At 45.3% G+C, this 24104-nt stretch overlaps 1 protein-coding gene across 1 annotated transcript in view; it reads left to right on the top strand.

The window, feature by feature from the left end:
• Positions 1 to 24104, top strand: part of CECR2 (CECR2 histone acetyl-lysine reader) — a 116974-nt gene that overhangs the window by 60796 nt on the left and 32074 nt on the right. The window contains exon 2 of the mRNA XM_070453280.1: positions 14837 to 14931. Within this exon, the coding sequence (XP_070309381.1) occupies positions 14837 to 14931 (95 nt within the window). The remainder of the gene's footprint in view (positions 1 to 14836; positions 14932 to 24104) is intronic.

Raw genomic sequence — 24104 nt, forward strand, 5'->3', positions numbered from 1 at the left:
ATGAAAAGGCAAAAAGATAGGACACTGAAAGATGAACTCCCCAGGTCGATAGGTGCCCAATATGCTACTGGAGATCAGAGGAGAAATAACTCCAGAAAGAATGAAGGGATGGAGCCAAAGCAAAAACAACACCCAGTTGTGGATGTGACTGGTGATAGAAGCAAGATCTGATGCTATAAAGAGCAATATTGCACAGGAATCTGGAATGTTAGGTCCATGAATCAAGGCAAATTGGAAGTGGTCAAACAGGAGATGGCAGGAGTGAACATCAACATTCTAGCAATCAGCGAATTAAGATGGACTGGGATGGGTGAATTTAACTCAGATGACCATTATATCTACTACTGTGGGCAGGAATCCCTTAGAAGAAGTGGAGTAGCCATCATAGTCAACAAGAGTCTGAAATGCAGTACTTGGATGCAATCTCAAAAATGACAGAATGATCTCTGTTCGTTTCCAAGGCAAACCATTCAATATCACGGTAATCCAAGTCTATGCCCCGACTTCAGTAACACTGAAGAAGCTGAAGTTGAAGGGTTCTATGAAGACCTACAAGACCTCTTAGAACTAACACCCAAAAAAAGATGTCTTTTTCATTATAGGGGACTGGAATGCAAAAGTAGGAAGTCAAGAAATACCTGGAGTAACAGGCAAATTTGGCCTTGGAATACAGAATGAAGCAGGGCAAAGGCTAATAGAGTTTTGCCAAGAGAATGCACTGGTCATAGCAAACACCCTCTTCCAATCACACAAGAGAAGACTCTACACATGGACATCACCAGATGGTCAACACTGAAATCAGATTGATTATATTCTTTGCAGTCAAAGATGGAAAACCTCTATATAGTCAGCAAAAACAAGACCGGGAGCTGACTGTGGCTCAGATCATGAACTCCTTATTGCCAAATTCAGACTTAAATTGAAGAAAGTGGGGAAAACCACTAGACCATTCAGGTATGACCTAAATCAAATCCCTTATGATTATACAGTGGAAGTGAGAAATAGATTTAAGGGACTAGATCTGATAGAGTGCCTGATGAATTATGGACAGAGGTTCATGACATTGTACAGGAGACAGGGAGCAAGACCATCCCCGAGAAAAAGAAATGCAAAAAAGCAAAATGGCTGTCTGAAGAGGCCTTACAAATAGCTGTGAATAGAAGGGAAGCGAAAAGAAAAGGAGAAAAGGAAAGATATACCCATTTGAATGCAGAGTTCCAAAGAATAGCAAGGAGAGATAAGAAAGCCTTCCTCAGTGATCAGTGCAGAGAAATAGAGGAAAACAATAGAATGGGAAAGACTAGCGATCTCTTCAAGAAAGTTAGAGATACCAAGGGAACATTTCATGCACAGATGGGCTCAATAAAGGACAGAAGTGGTATTGACCTAATAGAAGCAGAAGATACTAAGAAGAGGTGGCAAGAATACACAGAAGAACTATACAAAAAAGATCTTAATGACCCAGATAACCACAATGGTGTGATCACTCACCTAGAGCCCCGACATCCTGGAGTGTGAAGTCAAGGGGTCCTTAGGAAGCATCATTATGGACAAAGCTAGTGGAGGTGATGGAATTCAAGCTGAGCTATTTCAAATCCTAAAAGATGATGCTGTGAAAGTGTTGCACTCAATATACTAGCAAATTTGGAAAACTCAGCAGTGGCCACAGGACTGGAAAAAGTTTTCATTCCAGTCGCAAAGAAAGGCAATGCCAAAGACTGCTCAAACTACTGCACAATTGTACTTATGTCACACACTAGTAAAGGAATGTTTAAAATTCTCCAAGCCAGGCTTCAGCAATATTTGAACCATGAACTTCCACATGTTCAAGCTGGTTTTAGAAAATGCAGAAGAACCAGAGGTCAATTTGCCAACATCCGCTGGATCATCGAAAAAGCAAGAGAGTTCCAGAAAAACATCTATTTCTGCTTTATTGACTATGCCAAAGCCTTTGACTGTGTGGATCACAATAAACTGTGGAAAATTCTTCAAGAGATGGGAATACCAGACCAACTGACCTGCCTTTTGAGAAACCTGTATGCAGGTCAGGAAGCAACAGTTAGAACTGGACATGAAACAACAGACTGGTTCGAAATCGGGAAAGGAGTACGTCAAGGCTGTATATTATCACTCTGCTTATTTAACTTATATGCAGAGTACATCATGAGAAACGCTGGGTTGGAAGAAGCACAAGCTGGAATCAAGATTTCCAGGAGAAATATCAATAACCTCAGATATGCAGATGACACCACCCTTAAGGCAGAAAGTGAAGACGAACTAAAGATCTCTTGGTGAAAGTGAAAGAGGAGAGTGAAAAAGTTGGCTTAAAGCTCAACATTCAGAAAACTAAGATCATGGCATCCAGTCCCATCACTTCATGGCAAATAGGTGGGGAAACAGTGGCTGACTTTATATTTGGGGGCTCCAAAATCACTGCAGATGGTGATTGAAGCCATGAAATTAAAAGACGCTTACTCCTTTGAAGGAAAGTTATGACCAACCTAGACAGCAGATTAAAAAGCAGAGACATGACTTCGTCAACAAAGGTCTGTCTAGTCAAGGCTATGGTTTTTCCAGTGGTCATGTATGGATGTGAGTCGGACTATAAAGAGGGCTGAGTGCAGAAGAATTGATGCTTTTGAACTGTGGTGTTGGAGAAGACTCTTGAGAGTTCCTTGGACTGCAAGGAGATCCATCCAGTCCATCGTAAGGGAGATCAGTCCTGGGTGTTCATTGGAAGGACTGATTTTGAAGCTGAAACTTCAGTATTTTGACTGCCTGATGCAAAGAGCTGACTCATTTGAAAAGACCCTGATGTTGGGAAAGATTGAAGGCAGGAGGAGAAGGGGATGACAGAGGATGAGATGGTTGGATGGCATCACTGACTCAATGGACATGAGTTTGAGTAAATTCCGGAAGTTGGTGATGGACGGGAAGATGTGGCGTGCTGCAGTTCATGGGGTCGCAAAGAGTTGGACACGACTGAACAACTGAACTGAACTGAACTTAGGGTTTGAGTCTATGCCTCATCGGGTTTCCCTGGTGGCTCAGCTAGTGAAGAATCTGCCTGTGATGAAGGAGACCCCGGTTTGATCCCTGGGTCGGGAAGATCCCCTGGAGGAGGGATAGGCTACCCACTCCAGTATTATTTGGCTTCCCTGGGAGCTCAGCTGCTATAGAGTCCGCCTGGAATGCGGGAGACCCTGGTTCTATCCCTGGGTTGGGAAGATCCACTGGAGAAGGGAATGGCTAACCACTCCAGTGTTCTTGGGCTTCCGTTGTGGCTCAGCTAGTAAAGATTCTGTCTGTTAATGTGGGAGACCTGGGTTCGATCCCTGGGTTGGGAAGATCCCCTGGAGACTGGAACAGCTACCCACTCCAGTATTTTGGCCTGGAGAATTCCATGGACTGTACAGTCTGTAGGGTTGCAAAGAGTTGGACACAACTGAGTGGCTTTTCACATTCTGTGCCTCATACTGTAGGTGCATCCTGTATTTCACATCCTGTGTTTCTTTTTGGGCAGAGAAATCTGTCACATTTGCACCAAATACTTTTCTTGCCTAGGATATGACCCCTTGGGGTTTCTTCAGTGTTAGTGGTCTCCCATCTCCACCCTGACCAGCAGGTGGTGGTCAGGTTTGGATTAGTCTTCCCTTTCCTTTGCTATGTCCTGGAGACCTGTTTGGGGACAGCAGCCCTCCTCCCAGTTGTGGGTGCCCCCTCATTCCCAGCATCAAGGAAATAAGGTCTCTCCTGCAGGCGTGTAACGAACTGTTGTTTGTCAGCAGAGCAGAAAGTTGCATTTGTACAGAAGTTTCAGTTAATTGCATGGGAGGAGCATGTCTCTCCTCTGTTGGTTCAGTTTATTCTTTTCCTTCAAAGCAACTTGTTTTGCTGCACAGCTTACTTAGTTTTACCTCTCACCAATGTCAGTAAGTTGTCCAGCAAAGTAAGTCTTTCTTAATAGTCTGTCAGCTCCTGAGATGTAATTTTTCAGGCCCCTTTCCCAGCGTTCACAGCTGATGTCCTCAGGCAGAGAAAGAAATACTGCACACCCCTGCCAACCACGTGTGCGCTGCGTGACCTGTGTCTAAGTGGAAGTGACAGCAGCAGCGCATGGCCTTGCAGGCCTGCCTCTGGACCTCAGAGAGCCCCTCTCCGCAGGGTGGGTGGGTGCGCATGAAGGAAGGACCTTCTTTCTAACTGAAGAGACTAAAACTGTTATACAGATGGGGACATAGCTGTGATTTTTGGAAAGTACTGCTGGTTAGTTCGCCGTGAGCTCTCCATTTAATGCAGAAAATATTGAAAGGGTCAGTTGAGGTCGTTTTGCACCGCGCTGATCCCAGAAGGGCTCCTGGAGCCTGTGAGCTTAATTTAACCTGAGACCAACCCCTGTGCCTGCTTTATAAGTGAATTCCTCCAGATTAAATTTTTGGAAAAGAGTTTTCACAGATGACTTCAGGCCAAACTCCCAAGTGGTCATTAAATGTTTCAGATGCTTTTATTTTCATTATATGGTTCTCCATATTCATATTTTAAATTATTGTCCTTCAGGATAGCTAGAGCTTAGGGCTTCTCTTTTTTTTGATAGTCTTCAGTCTGGAATCTTGGCTTGTGGGTCCTGACCAGTTTTCAAACACAAGTGCTAAATACTCATGGGCATTTAGGGAAACAGGCACATGCAAAAATCAGGAAGCTTCTCAAGGGCTTTACATAATAACAGTGGAAGGAAGAAAAGAAATGAACATGTAATATATAAGTGATAGTAAACTAGAAAAATAAAGCCCAGTAGGTGGACTGGACAATGATGGGGCAACCTTGCAGGTGCAGAATGGGGTCCTGCCACCCAGCCTGTGGCAGAAGCACTGTGGGTCCCCCAGGGGCAGGCAGGAGGCTGGCTGATGGGGGCTGGGGTTGGAGGGCTGAGGGTCTGCAGGGGGCTGCCTGCAGGGTCCCCTTGGAGCTTTGTTCTGACTTGAGCCTGTCATGTCCCTGGGCAGGGTCCAGTTAGGAGGCCCTGAAGGGTTGATGCTGAGATAGCAGCTGGAGGAGGAGGTAGAGGGGACCCAGCAAGAGTCAGCTGGTGTAGGCTGTAAAATGAGAGAAGGGTCAGGGGTGACTGAAAGGCTTTCTGCCAGAGCAGTGGGACTGGGCAGCTCGTGGTGCTGGGCTTGCTCTTCTGCTGGGCCCTCTGGGGGTTGGGTCCTATTGTTGGTTCCTGGCTTTGGGATTCTGAGGAGGGAGTGGAGTATGAATGTCAGGAGGCCTGCAGGAGAGTGGAAGGTGGTGGAGGGGAAGCCTGCAGAGGTGGGAGAGGAGAGACGTTAGGGCAGAGGAGAGCATGGACCCATTTACCTGCTCCTCCTGCCTGGGCCTTACAGCTGGCTCAAGTGCAGATTGGTCAGAAAGAGGGTGCGTGTATATCACTGGTGCTTGCCACGATATTTTGCACAGATTGTGTTCAACCACCCCTGAGGTTCAGTCAGTCATTTAGTGCAGTTTCACTGGTTTGTCAGTTTGAGGCAGATAATTAACCAGGAGTCTTGTTGCTTAAGGCCAGCTAATGAAGTTCCTTGACTAGTGAGAGAGTGTTCAGGGCGACCACATGCCTGGAGCATTTTTACTCCAATTTGTACATTGTCTAAGTGGCCTGGCCAGAAGGTGCTGTGCATCCCTGAACAGGTGGGTCTGCTCTGGGGGCCTCTACACCTCTCCCCCGCACCTCCCCGCTGTCGCCACCGCCCCGCGCTATTAGTAATTTTGGCAGCTGTCAACATTTATCCAACAGTCAGGACACTTTCGGGAGTGAAGTCTCACATGGATGTATGATGATTGATGTTGTGTGGTGTCCTGGCCTGGCTTGGAGGTTCCAGGCGCTTGCACAGGCACGTGTGCAACAGGAGGCAGCCGGAGTGGCCAGGCAGGTGGACATGGAGGCCTTGGTTAGTGCTTTCCTTGCCTGTGGTCCGCTGTCTTTACTGTCTGCCTGCGTGACTCCTCCACTCTCCAGCTGGTTTGCGTCAAACTCTTGAATCAAACCCAGAGTCTCCTACTAATTCTTAAGAACCTCAGGTGTTTTTTTTTCCTTGTTAAAACCTTCCAACTGCCTCCTTCTGTGTAGTTTACATTTCCCACTGCAGACGACAGTAAATTTTGACTGGAAAATATTGGCTTCCTTGTTTTTCTAATCAGCTTGATAAAGGGTCCAGGTTTTATGTGGAGGATGAAGGGACACAGGAGGGAAAATGAGGAGATGAAAAGGCTGAATCTGAAGTGACCTGGAGGGTTTGTGTTAGTAACTGGTTGGGAGGGGATCTGGTGGTGTAGAGGGTGGGCAGTGACTCTGGTCTGTTTGAAGGTTGAATAAGGGATAAATGGACCCAGTTATGCCACATTCCAGAAGAAACGGGGTCACTGTTCAGTAGCATTCCCCATACTTTTTCCCCTTTCCGGACATTAATGATCTCTGCCTTTTTGGTGAAGTGGGAAGAGTGGGAATTATGAATTCTGACCCAATTCCACCTACAGTAGCATTAACATGAAGACTTTACACAGGTGCTTAAATTTACACCACACGCCATCTTCATAACACGATGATTCAGACAAACTTTGGACTGTTATATGTGTCGTAGTGTATTTAAACTTCTAATAACAGATAAAATAGTCCAATTTCTGTTTGGAAATTTTACTTTGGGGACTTTACATAAACCTTTGGATTTTTAGAGCAACTTAATTGGAGGATAATTGCTTTGCAGTGTTGTGTTGGTTTCTGCCACACAACAGATAACATGTGGATTTTTAAGTTTAGAAATAATTGTTTTTCCCCATCCTTATTTCCAGAAATAATTTCTTCATCATCGCTAAAATCAGTTGTGACGATCTCAAGGGCAGATTTCTAGAATACTTCAACCTCACGTCTGTCTTTTTGAATCTGCTTTTAATACTAATTTCTGAAAATTTTGTTCCAAGTCCCTTTTCGCTTAGTAGTAAGATTGGCTTTTAGTTGCTTCATGGGTGTATAGTCATGGTCATTACAACATAATCACTTGTATGTTTCTATTTAATGTGACTTTCAACACTTGTTATCAGCCCAGGGAACCTCCTTGTAAAATGATTCAATCAGTGATCTTCTCAGGCAGCCACAACGTGTATTGATTGAAGCTGTCTCAAGCTGTTGTCTCTTTGTTAATTTCTTACCCCCAAATAAAACAGTTGGGTGAGTGTCCTATAATAGAAGGAACTTGATCAGTATTAATGTTCTACATAACTTGTTTTCTTAAAAAGTATTTATTTATTTGCGACTGTGCTGGGTCTTTGTTGCCGTGTGCGGGCTTCCTCTAGGTATGGCGTGCAGCCGCTGCTCTCGATTTGGGCTGCACGGGCTTCTCTGGCTGTGGAGCATGGGCTTAGTAGTTAGTAGTTACGGGGCACGGGCCCATAGTAGTAGTTGTTGTAGTAGTAGTAGTTGTTCTGTGGGCTGTGGGATCTTCCCAGACCAGGGATCGAACCCTTGTCTCTTGCACTGGAGCCAGCAGGACAGCCTCATGACTGTTTTGTGAGAGAACTTTGCTGAGGAGTCTCTCTCAAGCCCTGCAGAGCCACTCCTGCCTTACTTCTCAGCCGTCCCGTCGCTGAAGTTCCCGTCGGGCCTGGCGCTGGCTCTGCCTTGGGAGCTTTCAGGTGACCAGTTGGCTGCTCAGTGTGTAGATGCAGAACCTGCCAGGGCCAGTGGACCCAGGGTCTCAGAATGGCAGTTTGTTTACATTTTTAAATTTATTTTTAATTGAAGTATAGTTGAATTATTGTGTTGGGTTAATGACTGCTGTGTAACTAAGTGACTCACTTATACATATATGTGTGTTCTTTTTCATATTCTTTTCCATTATGGTTTATCATAGAACATTGAATGTAGTTCCTTGTGCTGTGGAGTAGGACATTGTTATTTCTTTGAAATGGATATCTGTCATTCAGCACACACACCTTCCTGACACCCAGACCCACGTCCTCATCAGGGAGCTGAGAATCAGAAGAGGGGTTGTTTCTCCCCAGCCTGGTGAAGGGTCCTGCCCCACCAGAGACTGGGCTGGGTCAGCACCTGGGTACTCCTTTAGACAGCGTGCAGACGGGTTCAGTTCAGTTGCTTAGTAGTGTCCAACTCTTTGCAACCCCATGAACTGCGGCACTCCAGGCTTACCTCTCCATCACCAACTCCTGGAGTTTACCCAAACTCATCTCCATCGTGTTGGTGATGCCATTCAACCATCTCATCCTCTGTCATCCCCTTCTCCTCCCACCTTCAATCTTTCCCAGCATCAGGGTCTTTTCTAGTGAGTCAGTTCTTCACATTAAGTGGCCAAAATATTCGAGTTTCAGCTTCAACAGCAGTCCTTCCAGTGAATATTCAGGACTGATTTCCTTTAGGATGGATTGGTTGGATTTCCTTGCAGTCCAAGAGATTCTCGAGTCTTCTCCAACACCACAGTTCAAAAGCATCCATTCTTCCACGCTCAACTTTTTTTATAGTCCAACTCTTACATCCATACATGACTACTGGAAAAACCATAGCTTTGACTAGACAGACCTTTGTTGGCAAAGTAATGTCTCCTTTTTAATGTGCTGTCTAGGTTGGTCATAGCTTTTCTTCCAAGGAGCAAGCGTCCTTTAATTTCATGGCTGCAGTCACCATCCGCAGTGATTTTGGAGCCCAAGAAAATAAAGTCTCTCACTGTTTGCATTGTTTCCCCATCTGTTTGCCATGAAGTGATGGGACCGGATGCCATGATCTTAGTTTTCTGAATGTTGAGCTTTAAGCCAACTTTGTGACTCTCCTCTTTGACTTTCATCAAGAGGCTCTTTAGTTCTTCTTTGCTTTCTGCAGTAAGGGTGGTGTCATCTGCATATTTGAGGTTATTGATATTTCTCCCAGCAATCTTGATTCCAGCTTGTGCTTCATCCAGCCCAGCATTTCACATGATTACTCTGCATATACGTTAAATAAGCATGGTCACAGTATACAGCCTTGATGTACTCCTTTCTGAATTTGGAACCAATCTGTTTTTCCATGTCCAGTTCTGTTACTTCTTGACTTGCATACAGATTTCTCAGGAGGCACATCAGGTCTGGTATTCCCATTTCTTGAAGAATTTTCTAGACGAATTAGAGCATTCTTTTTCTTTTCTCAGTTCAGAACTGTTCTCTCAGTTATAACCACAGCCGGGTCTTTGCTAGTTTGTCCTATTTTCACAGATTTCTCCTCGTAGCTTGATGGCAGGCATTTCTGAAAACCTTTAGTCACCTTCATCATTCAGCCTGGTTGCTCCAGGGCTCTTGTCTTTGGTGTTCTCTCTTCACATCCTGGCCCTTCCTCTGCTGACCAAGCTCATTCTTAATCACTGCCGTCTCTACTGGGAATGGGGGCCGCTTGCCCCCTCCCAGTTGTGATGCTCCCCAAGAGGGTGTCTCGCAGCCTGTTGGCAGCCTCAGCATGAGCTGCGGAGCCCGGCACAGAGCACGTCTTTAAGTGCAGGGGCCTTTTCCCTTGTGATACCCCCTGACACGTGACCACGGAGGCCGAGCTGATGAGAGGGCCCCACACATCCAAGTCCTGTGTACAGTTTTCTGTGCTATTCTCACCCAGGAGACCAGGGTGTGATCACACATGAACAACCAGGATATTTCCCAGCTTTGTTATCTCTGTCCCCTCCCTGCCCCCAGTCAGTTTTTCATCAGTTAGAGATCCGTTGTCTTGTTGCGGGGCTGAGGCACAGTATTAAAAATTGTTCCCCGAGACGTCCTGTTCTCTGCCTTCCGCCTACAGTTGCAGCATCTCATGGACTCTGCTCCTGCAGCTCCCCTTTCACCCCCTCTGCCCTGACTCACTGTTGTCCTTGGCGTCTTCCTTGGGCTGGGTCTGGGACTGGCTTACCCTGGCCCTGTGTTGCTGTGGCCTGCACACCACGCCCAGATTAACTTCCAGTCTTGATTGTTGCTTCTTTCCCTGATTTCACTGGTTCCATCTAAATTAATTTCTAGCCAATCCAGTGGTGAGCAAGGAGTGGGCCTGCTTAACTCCAGGGGTCTAGGGCTTCTGGCTGAAGTAGTTTACACATAAGTTGTCTGATGACATCTCCAGTTTTATTTTTGAAATTCATTCACATGTTTATGTTAAAAGTAGCATACCTTTCCAAATGATCACAGATTACAATTATGAAAACAAAACCATCAGAGGAAACCCAGCTCTCTAGGAAGCTGTGACATGAGCCACACGCCGTGGGTTCCAAGGGCACAGTCTCCGTGTGAAGTCCAGATTCCGACCCTGGTCTCGGGCTCGTCAGCACCGGCCTCCTGGGCTGTTGAGACGCTCCCATCTCTTCAGTGCTCAGCAGTTACTTCTGTATTCTGGGGCTTGCCTGTGGGAGAAGATGTGTGTAACTTCAGGCCCTTTTTTCAATATCTGGAGCCAGTTTTGGTAATTTATACCTTTTCAGACAAGCATATTCATGGGGGTTTATACATTTATTGCTTTGATCAGTATTTTTCAGCCTGAGGGGAGCTGTGTGGTCTGCTTTCTGGAAAGTTGCTCCCTACATCATGACTGGTGACGGCTGTTGTGTGTGCAGCGCAGAGCTGCCGATATGGCGTGAACTGGCTCAGCAGCCTTTGGGAGGAAGGTGATTTATACCAGGTTAGAAGCATCAGCTGCCAAAGTGCCAAGGGTGCCTTCTGGAGCCTGGGCCCACTCTCCAGGCAGCCTCTCCGAGAGAGCAGCTGGGATGGCCCTCGGAGGGCCTGCTTTGCACCTCCTTTGTGTGAGCGCAGTCCTGGGCATGCGTGGGAGCCCCCACCTTTGACCATGACCCCCGCTGCATTGCAGCTGATCCCTGTGCAGGTGAGGGAGATCTGTGCCTTTTACATTAAGTGCAGCCAAGGTGGCTGTTTCCTCAGGCCCTGCCCTCCCTGGGGAAACTCAGCGGGGTCTTTGTGCCTGGAATATGCAGGTCCATCATCTCCCTTCTTCCTTGGAGTTGAGGGAAAGAAAGTTGTTCTCTCTTTACAACCTTGTTTCACACAAGGTAAAGAAGATTCGGGGTCTCAGGATTGGGTCCACTGCTAGAAGGCCCTGCGGTGAGCTTTGAGAGCAGAGCAGTTGCTGAGCGGTGCTGGCATGGAGGAGTTAGTGATGTTCCTGGACTGCCTCTCCAGGATGTTCTCCCTGTTTTGGGAAAAGTTTCCACGACACAGGCTCAAGGCCCCTACTCCCCGACTACTCCCCGGCTCACCCTGGGGTTGTTTCCTTAGCAGCTACCGCCAGGTCCCAGGGCTGAACAGGCTCATCCCTGATGAGCTGTGACGCCAGCTGCAAGGAGGGTGAGCGTGGCGCTCAGGAGCTCTGCTTGATTCCTTCTCGGTGATTTGCTGGTTGCTCCCCCTATCCCCTCCCAGAGCTTCTTGGCAGAGTTCAGATTCTGTGCTCACAGCCCAGTGCCCACCGTGAAAAGGGAATACAAAAGGGGGTGGGGAGTGAGGAGGAGCGGCGGGGGCGGGGCTTTTGAAGAGTGCTTAAAAACCCTGGTTGTCTTAGCCTGGGCTCTGGGCTGAAGGTGGAAGTGGTATAGCTGTGAATAACCTGGATTTGGATGGAGTTTTATTGGCTCATGTGTCAGTTCAGTTCAGTCGCTCAGTCAAGTCTGACTGCAACGCCATGCACTGCAGCATGCCAGGCTTCTCTATCACCAACTCCTAAAATTTGCTTACACTCATGTCCATCAAGTCGGTGATGCCATCCAACCATCTCATCCTCTGTCGTCTCCTTCTCCTCCTGCCTTCAGTCTTTCCCAGCATCAGGGTCTTTTCCAGTGAGTCAGCTCTTCGCATCAGGTGGCCAAAGTATTGGGAGTTTCAGCATCAGTCCTTCCAATGCATATTCAGGACTGATTTCCTTTAGGATGGACAGGTTGGATCTCCTTGCAGTCCAAGAGACTCTCAAGAGTCTTCACCAACACCACAGTTCAAAAGCATCATGCAAAACAACAACAACAACAAAAACATTATGCATACAGGCCATGTATTAAAAGAAAGTTTAAATTTCTATTGTTCAGAAATCTGATTTTTGAAAAGACCACTTTCTTCAGTCTGTTTTTTTCTACACACTGTCACTTGAGAATGAGATAACTGCAGTGCTCACATGTTATGAAGCATTCACTGCGCACCAGGCTGGTCTGGCTTTTATAAGTGTCACCTCATTTAACTCACCACAGCGTCTGCCTGGGATACTTGTAATGTGGCAAGTTCTCCCCCCGACCCCCCAAATTGTGGTCAAAGATACATAAACTCTACTGTGGTTAACTTTTAAGTACAGTCTATAGTGTTAGTTGTAAGGACTCAGTCCAGTAGTGTTATGTGCAAGTGCACAGTCCAGTGAGAAGGCAATGGCACCCCACCCCAGTACTCTTGCCTGGAAAATCCCACGGACGGAGGAGCCTGGTGGGCTGCAGTCCATGGGGTTGCGAAGAGTTGGACATGACTGAGCGACTTCACTTTCACTCATTGGAGAAGGAAATGGCAACCCACTCCAGTAGTTTCGCCTGGAGAATCCCAGGGACGGAGGAGCCTGGTGGGCTGCCGTCTATGGAGTTGCACAGAGTTGGACACGACTGAAGCGACTTAGCAGCAGCAGCAGCACAGTCCAGTAGTGTTACGTGTAAGTGTACACAGTCCAGAAGTGTTAAATGTGAGCTAGCAGTCTGGTGGTGGTGCGTGACCCTGGCATAGTCCAGTAGTGTTAGGTGTCAGGGTACCATCTAGTAGTGCTACGTGTTAGCTTACAGAGTCCAGTAGTGTTAGGTGTCAGGGCACAGTCCAGTAGTGTTAGGTGTAAGTGCACCCAGTCCCGTGGTGTTACATGTTAGGGCATGGTCTGGTAGTGTTACGTGTTAGTGTACACAGTCCAGAAGTGTTAAATGTAAGCTAACAGTCTGGTGGTGGTGCGTGACCCTGGCATAGTCCAGTAGTGTTAGGTGTCAGGGTACCATCCAGTAGTGCTACGTGTTAGCTTACACAGTCCAGTAGTGTTAGGTGTCAGGGCACAGTCTGGTAGTGTTAAGTGTAAGTGCACATACTCCAGTAGTGTTAAGTATTTTTGTGTTGTTATGAATCTGTTCCAGAATGACTTGATCTTGTAAATCTCAAACTCTGTATCCATTGAAGTGAAAAAATTTTAACTGATAAGCCAGTCCTCTGTTTGTTCAGCGGGATTAAAATTGCTGTCCTGTTTCTTCTCTGCTGTCTCTCTGTGACACTGGGCACAGGGCCGTGAGAGCGGAGGCTGTGCAGGGACCCTGGTCACCTGTGGCCGCTGCGGGGAGGACAGCTGGGTCCAGTGGCAGCGCCACCGCCCCTGATGGAGCAGTGACTCTGCGGGTTGTGTCCTGCAGGGCCCCGGGGAAAGTGTCTTTCCCAAGTCACCGTGTCTGATTTGGTCTGTTTTTTCTAGGTGCTTCTGAATTTGAGGCACAAAATTGTAGAAATACGTCTACAAAGGAATTTTGTGTTTTGTGTGTTTCGGTATCCTGTGGGTGACATGGGAGGCAGGGTGGGACTTGTATTCATAAGTGTTAAAGTTCTACTCAGAACTCACATGGCAGATATTTCAGGCCCACCCACTTCTCGGAAGAGCGGGCTCAGCATCCCTGGTGTCTGCCCAGAAGAGCAGGCGCCCCTATGACTGGAGTGCACATCACGGCCATGCTTGCCCTCAGGCTGGCACAGTGTTTTCACACTGAGGCCTTGGCTTTCGAGGAGTCCAGGGCCCCTTCCGTCTCAGGGAGGTTTCAGTTGTTTGTTTCTGTTGGTCAGTGTGCTTAGTAACGCTTGCCTCACGTGACGTTTTCGGGGCGTTTACAAACTTAGGAGCTTTTGAACACAGAATAATAAAACAGAAGAATTAAAATATTGAGCAAAAGACCTTCCCTGTATTTCTAGTAGACATGGACCTCCTCTTGTGTACACTGCCTGCTCCTCAGTGTGGAGATCCGAAGCTGGTCTTTGGTGCCCTTGGTGCTTTTGGACCCACTTACAAGACCCTCAGAATCTGGTTATGAGCCGGCCACACCACCGGCAGAGTGGACCCTGGGGAGTCGGCTTGCAGAGCAGGTGGACAGCCTCCGGGTGGACCGGACGTGAGCCTGTGTCCTGGGAGTGGTGACTGTTCACTGTGGGAGCTTGAGAAGGAGAGGAATAGGATCCCCCAGATGCCGGCTGCCACCTCTGTTCCTGTAGCTCCTCAGTGAGCCCTTGTTTAGCTTACGTGTGCCGTCTCTGCCTAAATCCCACTGCCCGTCCCCTGGAACTCACCCCCCAGCCCCGCACGGGTAGCGCCTCAGAGGCTGTATGTGCACAGAACATTCCAAGTGGCATGGTTCTGAAGAGCTGTTGCAATTGGCTTACTTGTTGAAACTCTACAGTAAATGAATGCTTTCTGATCAATTTACATATCTGCTCCTTTATACGCCTGCATTAAAATAGAAAGCATTATAGCCTGTTTACTAAGTTAAACTCTTTTGTGACTGTGCTGACATTGACTTATATACCTGATCTTAGCCAAAAGGCCGAGAAGCAATGGCACTGACTTATAAAAAGAGGTGTCTGCCTGTGCAGATGAAAGAAATGGAGCCTGGTAAGAGCAGTAGGGGAGGAAACGCCTAGAAAACCAAAGAGCTGCACCAAGCCAGAAAGGACAGTGCCGTGCGCTGGTGGTGTGGGGGGAGGGCCGCTGGCGGTGTGTTGGGGGTCTGCCTCTGTGTCTGAGCTCTCACCCCTGTCTCCGCCTCCTCAGGAGTTAGAAGCAGCTCTCCACAGAGATGACGTGGAGTTCATCAGCGACCTGATCGCCCGCCTGCTCCAGGGCTGCTATCAGCGAAGGGACATCACGTGAGTAACCCCAGTCATACCTCTTCTGGCAGTGGAAGGACTAACTAGTCCTGGTGATGTTTCATATCTCCTGGAGCACACCTGAGCAGATCATCAGCCAAGATGTACAGTGTATTCACATGTGGTTCTGGGCCCTGCCTTTGGCTGCTTTTGCAGCTGAGTTTTCATTTTATTGTCTTTTTTTCCACTCCCACAAATCTGTAGCCATTATTCTTAGGTCCCCCAGCTACCAGAGTCACATGGAGTGTTTTCCATGTGGAAACACGCAGTGTTTTCCTCTCAGTGTAGGCCTTACTTTCTCATCTTTATTTCCAGTATTGGTAAAATGATGCCTAACAAAATGAGATTCTAACTGTAGTTCTGCCCCTGGGTCTGTGTCTCTTGTTGCTGTGAACAGTAGCATCATTCTGAGATGGAGCTTCTGGGCCTCTCACACCTTAGCCGCCAAGAACACATGTTCCCTTACATGTGAGACACGTAGAAACGTGGAGCTGAATTTTGTGTCTGTCGGCAAGTACATGCTCTTCTGCTCAGGCCTCGCCCCTTGTTTCCAGGGACTCAGTAGCCATTCTTTTTATCCTGTTCCCCATGGCACTGAATTGTGGGACACTTCTGGGAAACAGAGACTGGATGGGGTTCCCAGTCCTGGTCCCCCTGTCCAAACAAAAGTTCGGGGTGTTACGGTTTATAGTTTTCAGACAGTTAACAGAAGACGGTGTGTAAAATATTTCTGTTGTAGTAAGTTCACTCTTGGGGGCCCGTCAGGGCTGAGTCAACATGTGGGTATAACTTGAGAGAGGGCCATGACCTGCTCCTGCATCCATCGTGGTGCTCAGCCGCCCTGACACGGTGGGGGTGGTCTCCTGGTTGCTCTGTGAGTGTGCTGTCCGTCCCCAGGGGCGTCCAGGCTGTCATGCTGAACAAAGAGCAGAAGGAAACGTATGCCTTATCACTCAGACCCGATGAGGAAGGGTTTGCTTTTTGAGCTTGAGAGTTTTTGTTTTTTAAGCACTGTTGTAGTCATACTGTGTATATAATTTCACTTTTTCATATCTTACATTTAGTTATCAAAACTATTGTTTCTCTAAATAGGATTGTCAAATACTCCAATTTAGTAGATGAACATTTGTGCCTTAACTCTTAACTGTTATAAACATATCTCACATAAAAGCTTGTACACCTAGTGAATTATGCTCTTACTTAAATTTCTGAAAGTATTGTCATTCAGTCAAAAGAAAGGCCCGTTTAAGATTAAAGAAATATAGGACTTCCCTGGCGGTCCGGTGGTTGAGACTCCATACTTCCACTGCAGTGAGCGTAGGTTCAATCCCTGGTCAGGCAGCTAAGATCCCATATGTTGTGCTGCAAGGCCCCCCCAAAAAGACTCAAAACAATGCATTTCCAGGCTGCTCATTCCAGGGGTGGTTTTCTTTCACCTATGACTCGTCAGTGTCCAGGGGGTCCATTTGCCTCACCTCGCTCTTTGTAGGACAGACACCCTCAGGACCCTCAGTCCTGGGTCCCACCACAGAGTGTGTGCTCCGGCCACACAGCAAGTGCTCTAAAGTCTGCAGAGCACTCAGGTGTTTGAGCAGAGAGCCAGGGAATTGAGTCTTCACATGGGTGCTTCCCAAGGCAGAGCCCGATAAGTGGGTGAACACAGGAAGGACAGACCCACTCATGAAGTGCAGGTGGGAGGGTTGCTCCTGGGGCTTGAAGCCCTAGAGCCGAGCGTAGGGATTGCAGAAGGTCCCGTGTGGTTCAGAAATGTAATTGGTTTGAGCTGCAGAATTTTGGCCCTATTAAATTTTGGTTCATTGCCACCATCTAAAATGAGACTTCATGATTAAACCCCATTCTGTAGCCTTTGGAAATCATTTAAGACACCTCTCAATTGGAGGGGAGACAGGGCCCAACCTCAGCTGGGGGGCTCTTGTCACCTTGGCTGATGTCATTGTGTATGTGTGCGGCTTGCGTGGCCCACCGCCACCTTCTTTCCCCACTTGTCTCTGTATGCTCAGCCATTCAAGGAATCCAGTGGCCACAGCACAGCAGGAGTGGGAGCCCAGTAGGCCTTGCAGGCTGGGTGACAAGTTTGGAGGTGTGGTCCCCAGGGTAGGGAGCACGGGAGACCAGGAAGGAGCCAGTGAATGGATGAGGCCTGAGGGGCGAGGCGAGCACGGCACAAAGGCCTGTGAGGCCGTGAAGGTGACGCCCCAATGCCTCCAGCCTGGCAAGCTGTCCAGCTCACGCCTTTCCTAGTCTACTGTGCACAGTTGAAGTCTGTATTGAAATTTCCTGTTACATACTTAGGCCTTGTCTTCACGGGTGTGTTGGCGATGATCAAGCACAAGAAATACTTGTTTACAGTTTGCGGAGCTGCCTCCTCATGGGTTCTGTCTCTCGCAGCCATGTGCTGGCGCCCGGCCTCTTAACATTAGCTTCTTCCTCGTGACAGCACTGTGTCAGTTACTCCTGAACGATTTCTTTTGAAATCAGATGTTAATTTATTTTAAAAAGCAAGCAAAGAGTTGATCCTAGTCAAATGTCCTGAAATTTCAGGTGGCGTAACCGAGAGCAGAGGGCTTTCCCTTTCGCCAGCACTGTTTTGGTGGCTTTGCTGCAGCTGAAGGAAACCGCGAGTCTCTGAAGGACAGAAGGAGCGGGGGCCTTCACTTCCCTTGCTGCCCTCAGTGCTCGCCATCACCCTGTCCTGGGGGGTAGTGTGGGGCAGCACTGGTCCTGTTCTGTGAAGGAAACCGCGAGTCTCTGAAGGACAGAAGGAGCGGGGGCCTTCACTTCCCTTGTTGCCCTCAGCGCTCGCCATCACCCTGTCCTGGGGGGTAGTGTGGGGCAGCACTGGTCCTGTTCTGTGAAGGAAACCGCGAGTCTCTGAAGGACAGAAGGAGCGGGGGCCTTCACTTCCCTTGTTGCCCTCAGCGCTCGCCATCACCCTGTCCTGGGGGGTAGTGTGGGGCAGCACTGGTCCTGTTCTGTGAAGGAAACCGCGAGTCTCTGAAGGACAGAAGGAGCGGGGGCCTTCACTTCCCTTGTTGCCCTCAGCGCTCGCCATCACCCTGTCCTGGGGGGTAGTGTGGGGCAGCACTGGTCCTGTTCTGTGGAGGAAACTGCGCATCTCTGAAGGACAGAAGGAGCGGGGGCCTTCACTTCCCTTGTTGCCCTCAGCGCTCGCCATCACCCTGTCCTGGGGGGTAGTGTGGGGCAGCACTGGTCCTGTTCTCTGCTGGTCCAGGGAGGCAAGTGTTGGTTCTAGCCTTCGTCAGAGCACACCTGTGATATGTCACAGCATTTCAGAAAACATAAAGTGTTTGTGTTAAAAAAAAAAAATAGATGAGTATACTGAAACAAAAATATTTCTGAATGGTGAAGTAAGTTTGAGATCTGGTTGAACCAAGTTGAATTAACTAGTCTGAAATGAAGCTTCAGCCTTCTAAAAACTTGTTGATGATGGTATGTAGTAATACACACAGAAAAGGCACATTCCTTACTCTGCAGTTCAGTGAATTTATGCAAACTAAATACACCTGTGTGCAGTGATCACTCAGACAAGGAAGCATCACAATGAATTTTACCTTTTCCACTGAAAGGAACTGCCCAAGGTTATTGTTACTCTGTCTCTCCAGTGGTATCCACGTGCATTTAGAGTGAATTTGTGCTCAGTATTCTCGGAGGCTTTCTTTTCATCCCGCCCTAAATAAAGAGGATTTTGTACAAATGAACGCTTTCTTTCCTGGTTCTAAGACTTAGCTATTATGTGGAGCTAAGAAAGGGCTTCCCTCATAGCTCAGTTGGTAAAGACTCTGTCTGCAATGCCTGAGACCCAGGTTTGATTCCTGGGTCGGGAAGATCCCCTGGAGAAGGAAATAGCAACCCACTCCAGTATTGTTTTGCCTGGAGATTCCCATGGACAGAGGAGCCTGGCAAGCTACAATCATGGCGTTGCAAGAGTCGGATACAACTTAGCAACTAAGGAGAGAGAAGAAAGTTCCATCATCTCTCTGTGTATTACTTGCCTCACCTGTAAAATGGGAATGATAAGCATACCCATTACTAAATTTATTTAGTAATAATAATATTTAGTGAGATTAAATTATTTATGACATCCTTAGAGCAGTCTGGAGCTTTTAGTAGCAGGGAGAGCAATGCTTCATGTCTGATACTGGATGTGGGTGTTTACTCATTTACTCATTTATTTAAGTAGCTAGCTAGGTAGCTAACTAGCAAGCTGTGCCGTGTCTCAGTTATGGCGTATGGGATCTACTTCCCTAACCAAGGATTGAACCCAGGCTCCCTGCATTGGGAGCGCGAGTCTTAGCCACTGGATCACCAGGGAAGTCCCTGTGGCTGTTTTTTAGAGGTTTATGGACACTGAAATTTGAATTTTATATTATTTTTGTATGTCATGAAATAGTATTCTTTTGATTTCTTTTTTCTCTGAACTTTTAAAAAAGAATGATTTTTACATTCTAAGCTTACAGGCTAAAGAGAGACACTCAGGCCAGATTTGGTCCATGGGTCATAGTTTGCATGCCCTTGTTTTTAGAAAAATAAGTTCTTTTTTCTAATTCCATGAACTCAGTCAGCATGCTGTTCAAGATAATATGACATTTCCATCTCCCCAGAAAGTGCCCCTTTGCACTAAATCTAACCCCCACCCTCCCAGAGAAACCCACTGTATCCAATACAGTGATCTGGTTCCTATGGATGCAGGTTGTTTTGCCTGATTGCAGAGCTTCTTCTGGTTGGGATCACTCTGCGTGTCCAGCTTCTTTCAGGAAGCCCAGAGCACATGGTACTTGCTGATGCTGCTGTTCATGTCAGTACTTTTTTCCTTTGAGGGAGGAGTCTGAGTTGTATCCAGTGCAAAAATATCTCGTGTTCTGTCCACTAATTGGTGGACTTGTGTGCTGCCTCCAGGTGGGGCTGTAAGGATAAAGCCGCTGTGAATATCCGCACAGAAGTTTTGTGAACGTCTCTTCATTTTCTTGGGAATTGCTGGATCCCATAGGAGAGTGTGTTTGATGTTAAGAAAGCGCCAGACTTGTTTTCTTGACCACTCTAGTTGCTCCATATCTTTGCCAATATGTGTTATTTTTAATTTTACCCAAGTTTTCATTTTACTGATTCTGTTGCATGTAATGTGGTAACTCATTGTGGTTTCAATTTGCATTTCCCTAATGATTAGGTAAATAACAGCCTATGACTGTTTTATATTTTAAAGAATGATAAGTTTTAATTTTGTTGAAGTCTAATTTATCAGTTTTTTCTAGTATGTTATTAATATTTCCAAATCAGGATGTACCTTTAATGTCAATGGATTTTCTTTGAGGTTTTCTCTTAGTGTTATAGTTTCAACTTCTTACAGTTGACATTATGATACATTTTGAGTTAGTATTTGTCTATGGTGTGAAGCAGAAGATCAGTGTCCACATTTTTTACTTACAAATTTCATGTATGTTCAGTCTAGTCAAGTATCAGATTGTCTTGAAATTGAGAGTGTTCTCCACCTTTTTTATATTTTAGTTTTGCTTTTTAAATGTTTTAACTATTCTGGGTTCTTAGCATATAAATTTAAAAATCAAGTTGTCAGCCCTGCCACCCCCCAGAAAAGGCCTGCTACAGAAAATGGACACTTTAACCAATGTTGAATTACCCAATCCTTGACCATGATATATATCTCACCATTTGTTTATCTTCTTTAATTTCAGGAATATTGTATAATTTCAGTGTAAAGATATTATGCATCTTTCCATTTGTGCTTGAGCTTTTATCTTTTCCAGCTACTTGTTGCCGTTATTTGTAAAATTCAATTGATTTTTTTTATGTTGACCTTATTACTGAGGCTTCCTGAACCTGCCTCTTGATTCATTGGTCTTACAGGTAACTGATGAGTTTCTGTTGTCTTCTTCTGCTCCAGCCTCTGTGCCAGCCTCTGCCCCAAGAGTTTCCTTCTCTTGTCTTAACACTGTGCTGGTCACGACTCTGGTGTTGTTCCTGATCTTGGGGGAAGTGTACAGCCTTACACCATCAAGAGTGATGAAGTGTTGTCCCTTTTGTCTCTTGCTGAACTCAATTTGCTGCTGCTTTGAGGATGTTGTTGAAGAATATTGGCCTGTACTTTTATTTGCATAGAAGTCTTTGTCAGATTTGGCAGATGGGTTGAGAAGCGTTTCCCTCCTCTGGTTTCTGAAAAAGTCTCTGTAATTTCTTTTGAACAGTTCACCACTAAAAGCCTTTGGATTTTGTAGTTTTCTTTATGCAAGGTTTTATTTGAGTAATATTGATTCAGTTTCTTTAATAGATTAAGGCTGTTTGGGTGTTTTATTTCTTTAAAAAATTTTTTTTAATTTTAATTTTTGGCCACACTAGCGAGCATGTGGGGTGTTCCCTGATCATGGATCACACCTGCGGCCACTGCAGTGGAAGGTAGAATTGTAAGCATTGGACCACCAAGGAAGTTCCTCTTTTTAAAAAAATTTTATTTAAGTATAATATTGCACTAATTTCAGCTGTATAGGAAAGTGATTCAATCATATGTATATATCCTTTTTCATATTCTTTTCCATTTTTTCTGTGGTTTATCACAGGGTATTGAATATAGTTCCCTGTGCTATACAACAGGCCTTGTTTATCCATTCTGTATATACCGGTTTGCATCTGCTAATCCCAGACTCCCAATCCATCACTCCCCCCATACCCCCTTTCTTTGGCAACCACATACCTATTTTTTATGTCTGTGAGTTTGTTTCATAGGTAAGTCTATGTCTTCTTTTAGATTTCACATAAGTGATATCGTATGGTATTTGTCTCTGTCTGACTTACTTCACTTGGTATGGTCATTTCTGGGTCCATCTATGTTGCTGCAAATAGCATTATTTCATTCTTTCTATGGTTGAGTAACATTCCATTGTTTTTATGTACCACATCTTTGTCCAATCACCTGTTGAAAATTTATGTTGCTTCCATGTCTTAGCTATTATAAATATTATAATAATATTATAATATTATAAATAGTGCTGCTGTGAACATAAGGGGTGCATGTATCTTTTTGAATTATAGTTTTGTCTGGATATGTACCAGGAGTGGGATTGCTGGATCATATGTTAACACTATTCTCTGTTTTTTGAGAAACCGCCAAACTTTTCTGCATAGTGGCTGTACCAATTTACATTGCTACCAACAGTGTAGGAGGGTTCCTTTTTCTCCTGGATGGTCTATTTCTTAAGTCATGACTTTGGTAAGTCATTTTGGCATTTTTCAAGGAATTCGTCTGTTTTAGTTTTTAAATTTATTTCATAGTGCTATTCATAATATTCTCTTATCCTCTTAATATCTGTAGGATCTACAGTGATGTTTCCACTTTCATTCCTGATGTTGTAATTTGTGCTGTGTCTGTCCCTCTAGAAGTTGATTCTTTCTACAGGTTTATCAACTTTTAAAATGTTTGCTAAGGAACCAACTTTTAACCTTACCTACTGTTCATTTTCTTTTTAAAATCTTTTTTGTTTTATTGATTTATCTTTATTATTTCTTCTGTTTACTTTGGTTTAGCCTATTCTTCTTTCTTCTTAAGTTATAGTACTGGTGATCAGCCTTTTTTCTTTTCAATACGGGCATTTCAAAGCTATAAATTTCCTACTAAGCAGTGTTTGACTGTTAGTTCACTTACAGTTAGTGTAATTATTGGTATGGTTGGTTTTCCACTTGTGTCTCTGGGGTTTTTAAGTGTATAGTCATCACTACTGGAATTCCAGAACGTCTTATCAGACTCATAAGACACCTCACACCCATTAACTGTCCTCATTTCCTGCAGTCACCAGTCCCACTAACTAATGGGCTTTCTGTGCATGTTGTTTATTTACTATTCTAGGTGCTTCTGTAGGTGGAATACATACATGTAGGTATTAGGCTAATTTTATTTAGCATGTTTTCAAGCACATTGTATCATGAATCAAGGACTCATTTTATGGTCAGAAAATACTCTGTTGTGTGTTTTTTGTTTTTTTTTTTTTGTTTTTTTTTTTTTAGAAAATACTCTGTTGTGTTTTATTATCTATTAGTTAATGGACATGGTGCTATTTCAGTCTTTTGACCATTGTGAATCAAGCTGCTGTATATGAACATTAGTGTACTTGTTTTTGTGTGGATGGATGTTTTTATTTCTCTTGGCTGTGTACATAAGAGTGGAATGGTTGGATCATATGGTAATTCTGTTTAAGTTTTGAGCAACTTGCCAAATATTTGCAAAGCAACTGCATCATTATACATTTCCTCTACCAGTGTACGAGCATTCCCCTTTCTCTGAGTCCTTGTTAGTAAGTGGTTAGCACTTGTTCTTACCTGTCTCCTTAATTTTAGCCGTTCTGGTGGGTGTGGCATGGTACCTTATTGGGTTTTGATTTGCATTCCCTAAATGACTAATGAATGTCTTTTCACCTGTTTCTTTCTTATTTTTTTTCCTTTCTTTGTCCTTCAATGGTTTCTATTGTTAAGTATTTCACTTTATTTCTTATAGACTTTGTGGGTGCGTGTGTGTGTGTGTGTGTGTGTGTGTGTGTGTGTGAGAGAGAGAGAGAGAGAGAGAGATTCTGGGGCAGCAGTGTGCATCTTTATTTATCAGAAGCTGATTCGAATTCTTACTGTACCATTTCTCACCTTAAACTTGATCCAGACTTCCAATTCATGCAAATAGTATTTAAGGTCCCATCTGGCTTCCACTAAAGACAATTCTTTACCTTTTTAAAGACAAAGATTTCCAAGTGGCTTTTTAAAAATTTCTAGATGACTTTTAATACTCTTCTTTTTTACCTAACTTAAGCATTCATATACAGAAAATCTGTTATATACATATTTCCCTGTTAAAGTGTTTTATATCTTAGTCATATTTTCCTTGAATTTGAAATTGTCACGATTTCTTACTTGTTTTGATTTCTTAATTGATTGCAAGACATGGCAGGTACCATATAGTCCTACAAAAGAGGCATTGGTTTAGTGGTTTTGGGCTGAATTGTTTTATGATCTTTATGAATAAGCACTTTTCAAATATTCTTATGGGGCCTTTTAGGAATTACCAAAAGTTAGTCTTTTTATGTGTGGATGTGATAGTTGGACCATAAGGAAGGCTGAGTGCTGAAGAATTGATGCTTTTGAAC

The sequence above is a fragment of the Odocoileus virginianus genome, chromosome 23 (assembly GCF_023699985.2).
Source record: "Odocoileus virginianus isolate 20LAN1187 ecotype Illinois chromosome 23, Ovbor_1.2, whole genome shotgun sequence".
NCBI classification, from domain to species: domain Eukaryota; kingdom Metazoa; phylum Chordata; class Mammalia; order Artiodactyla; family Cervidae; genus Odocoileus; species Odocoileus virginianus.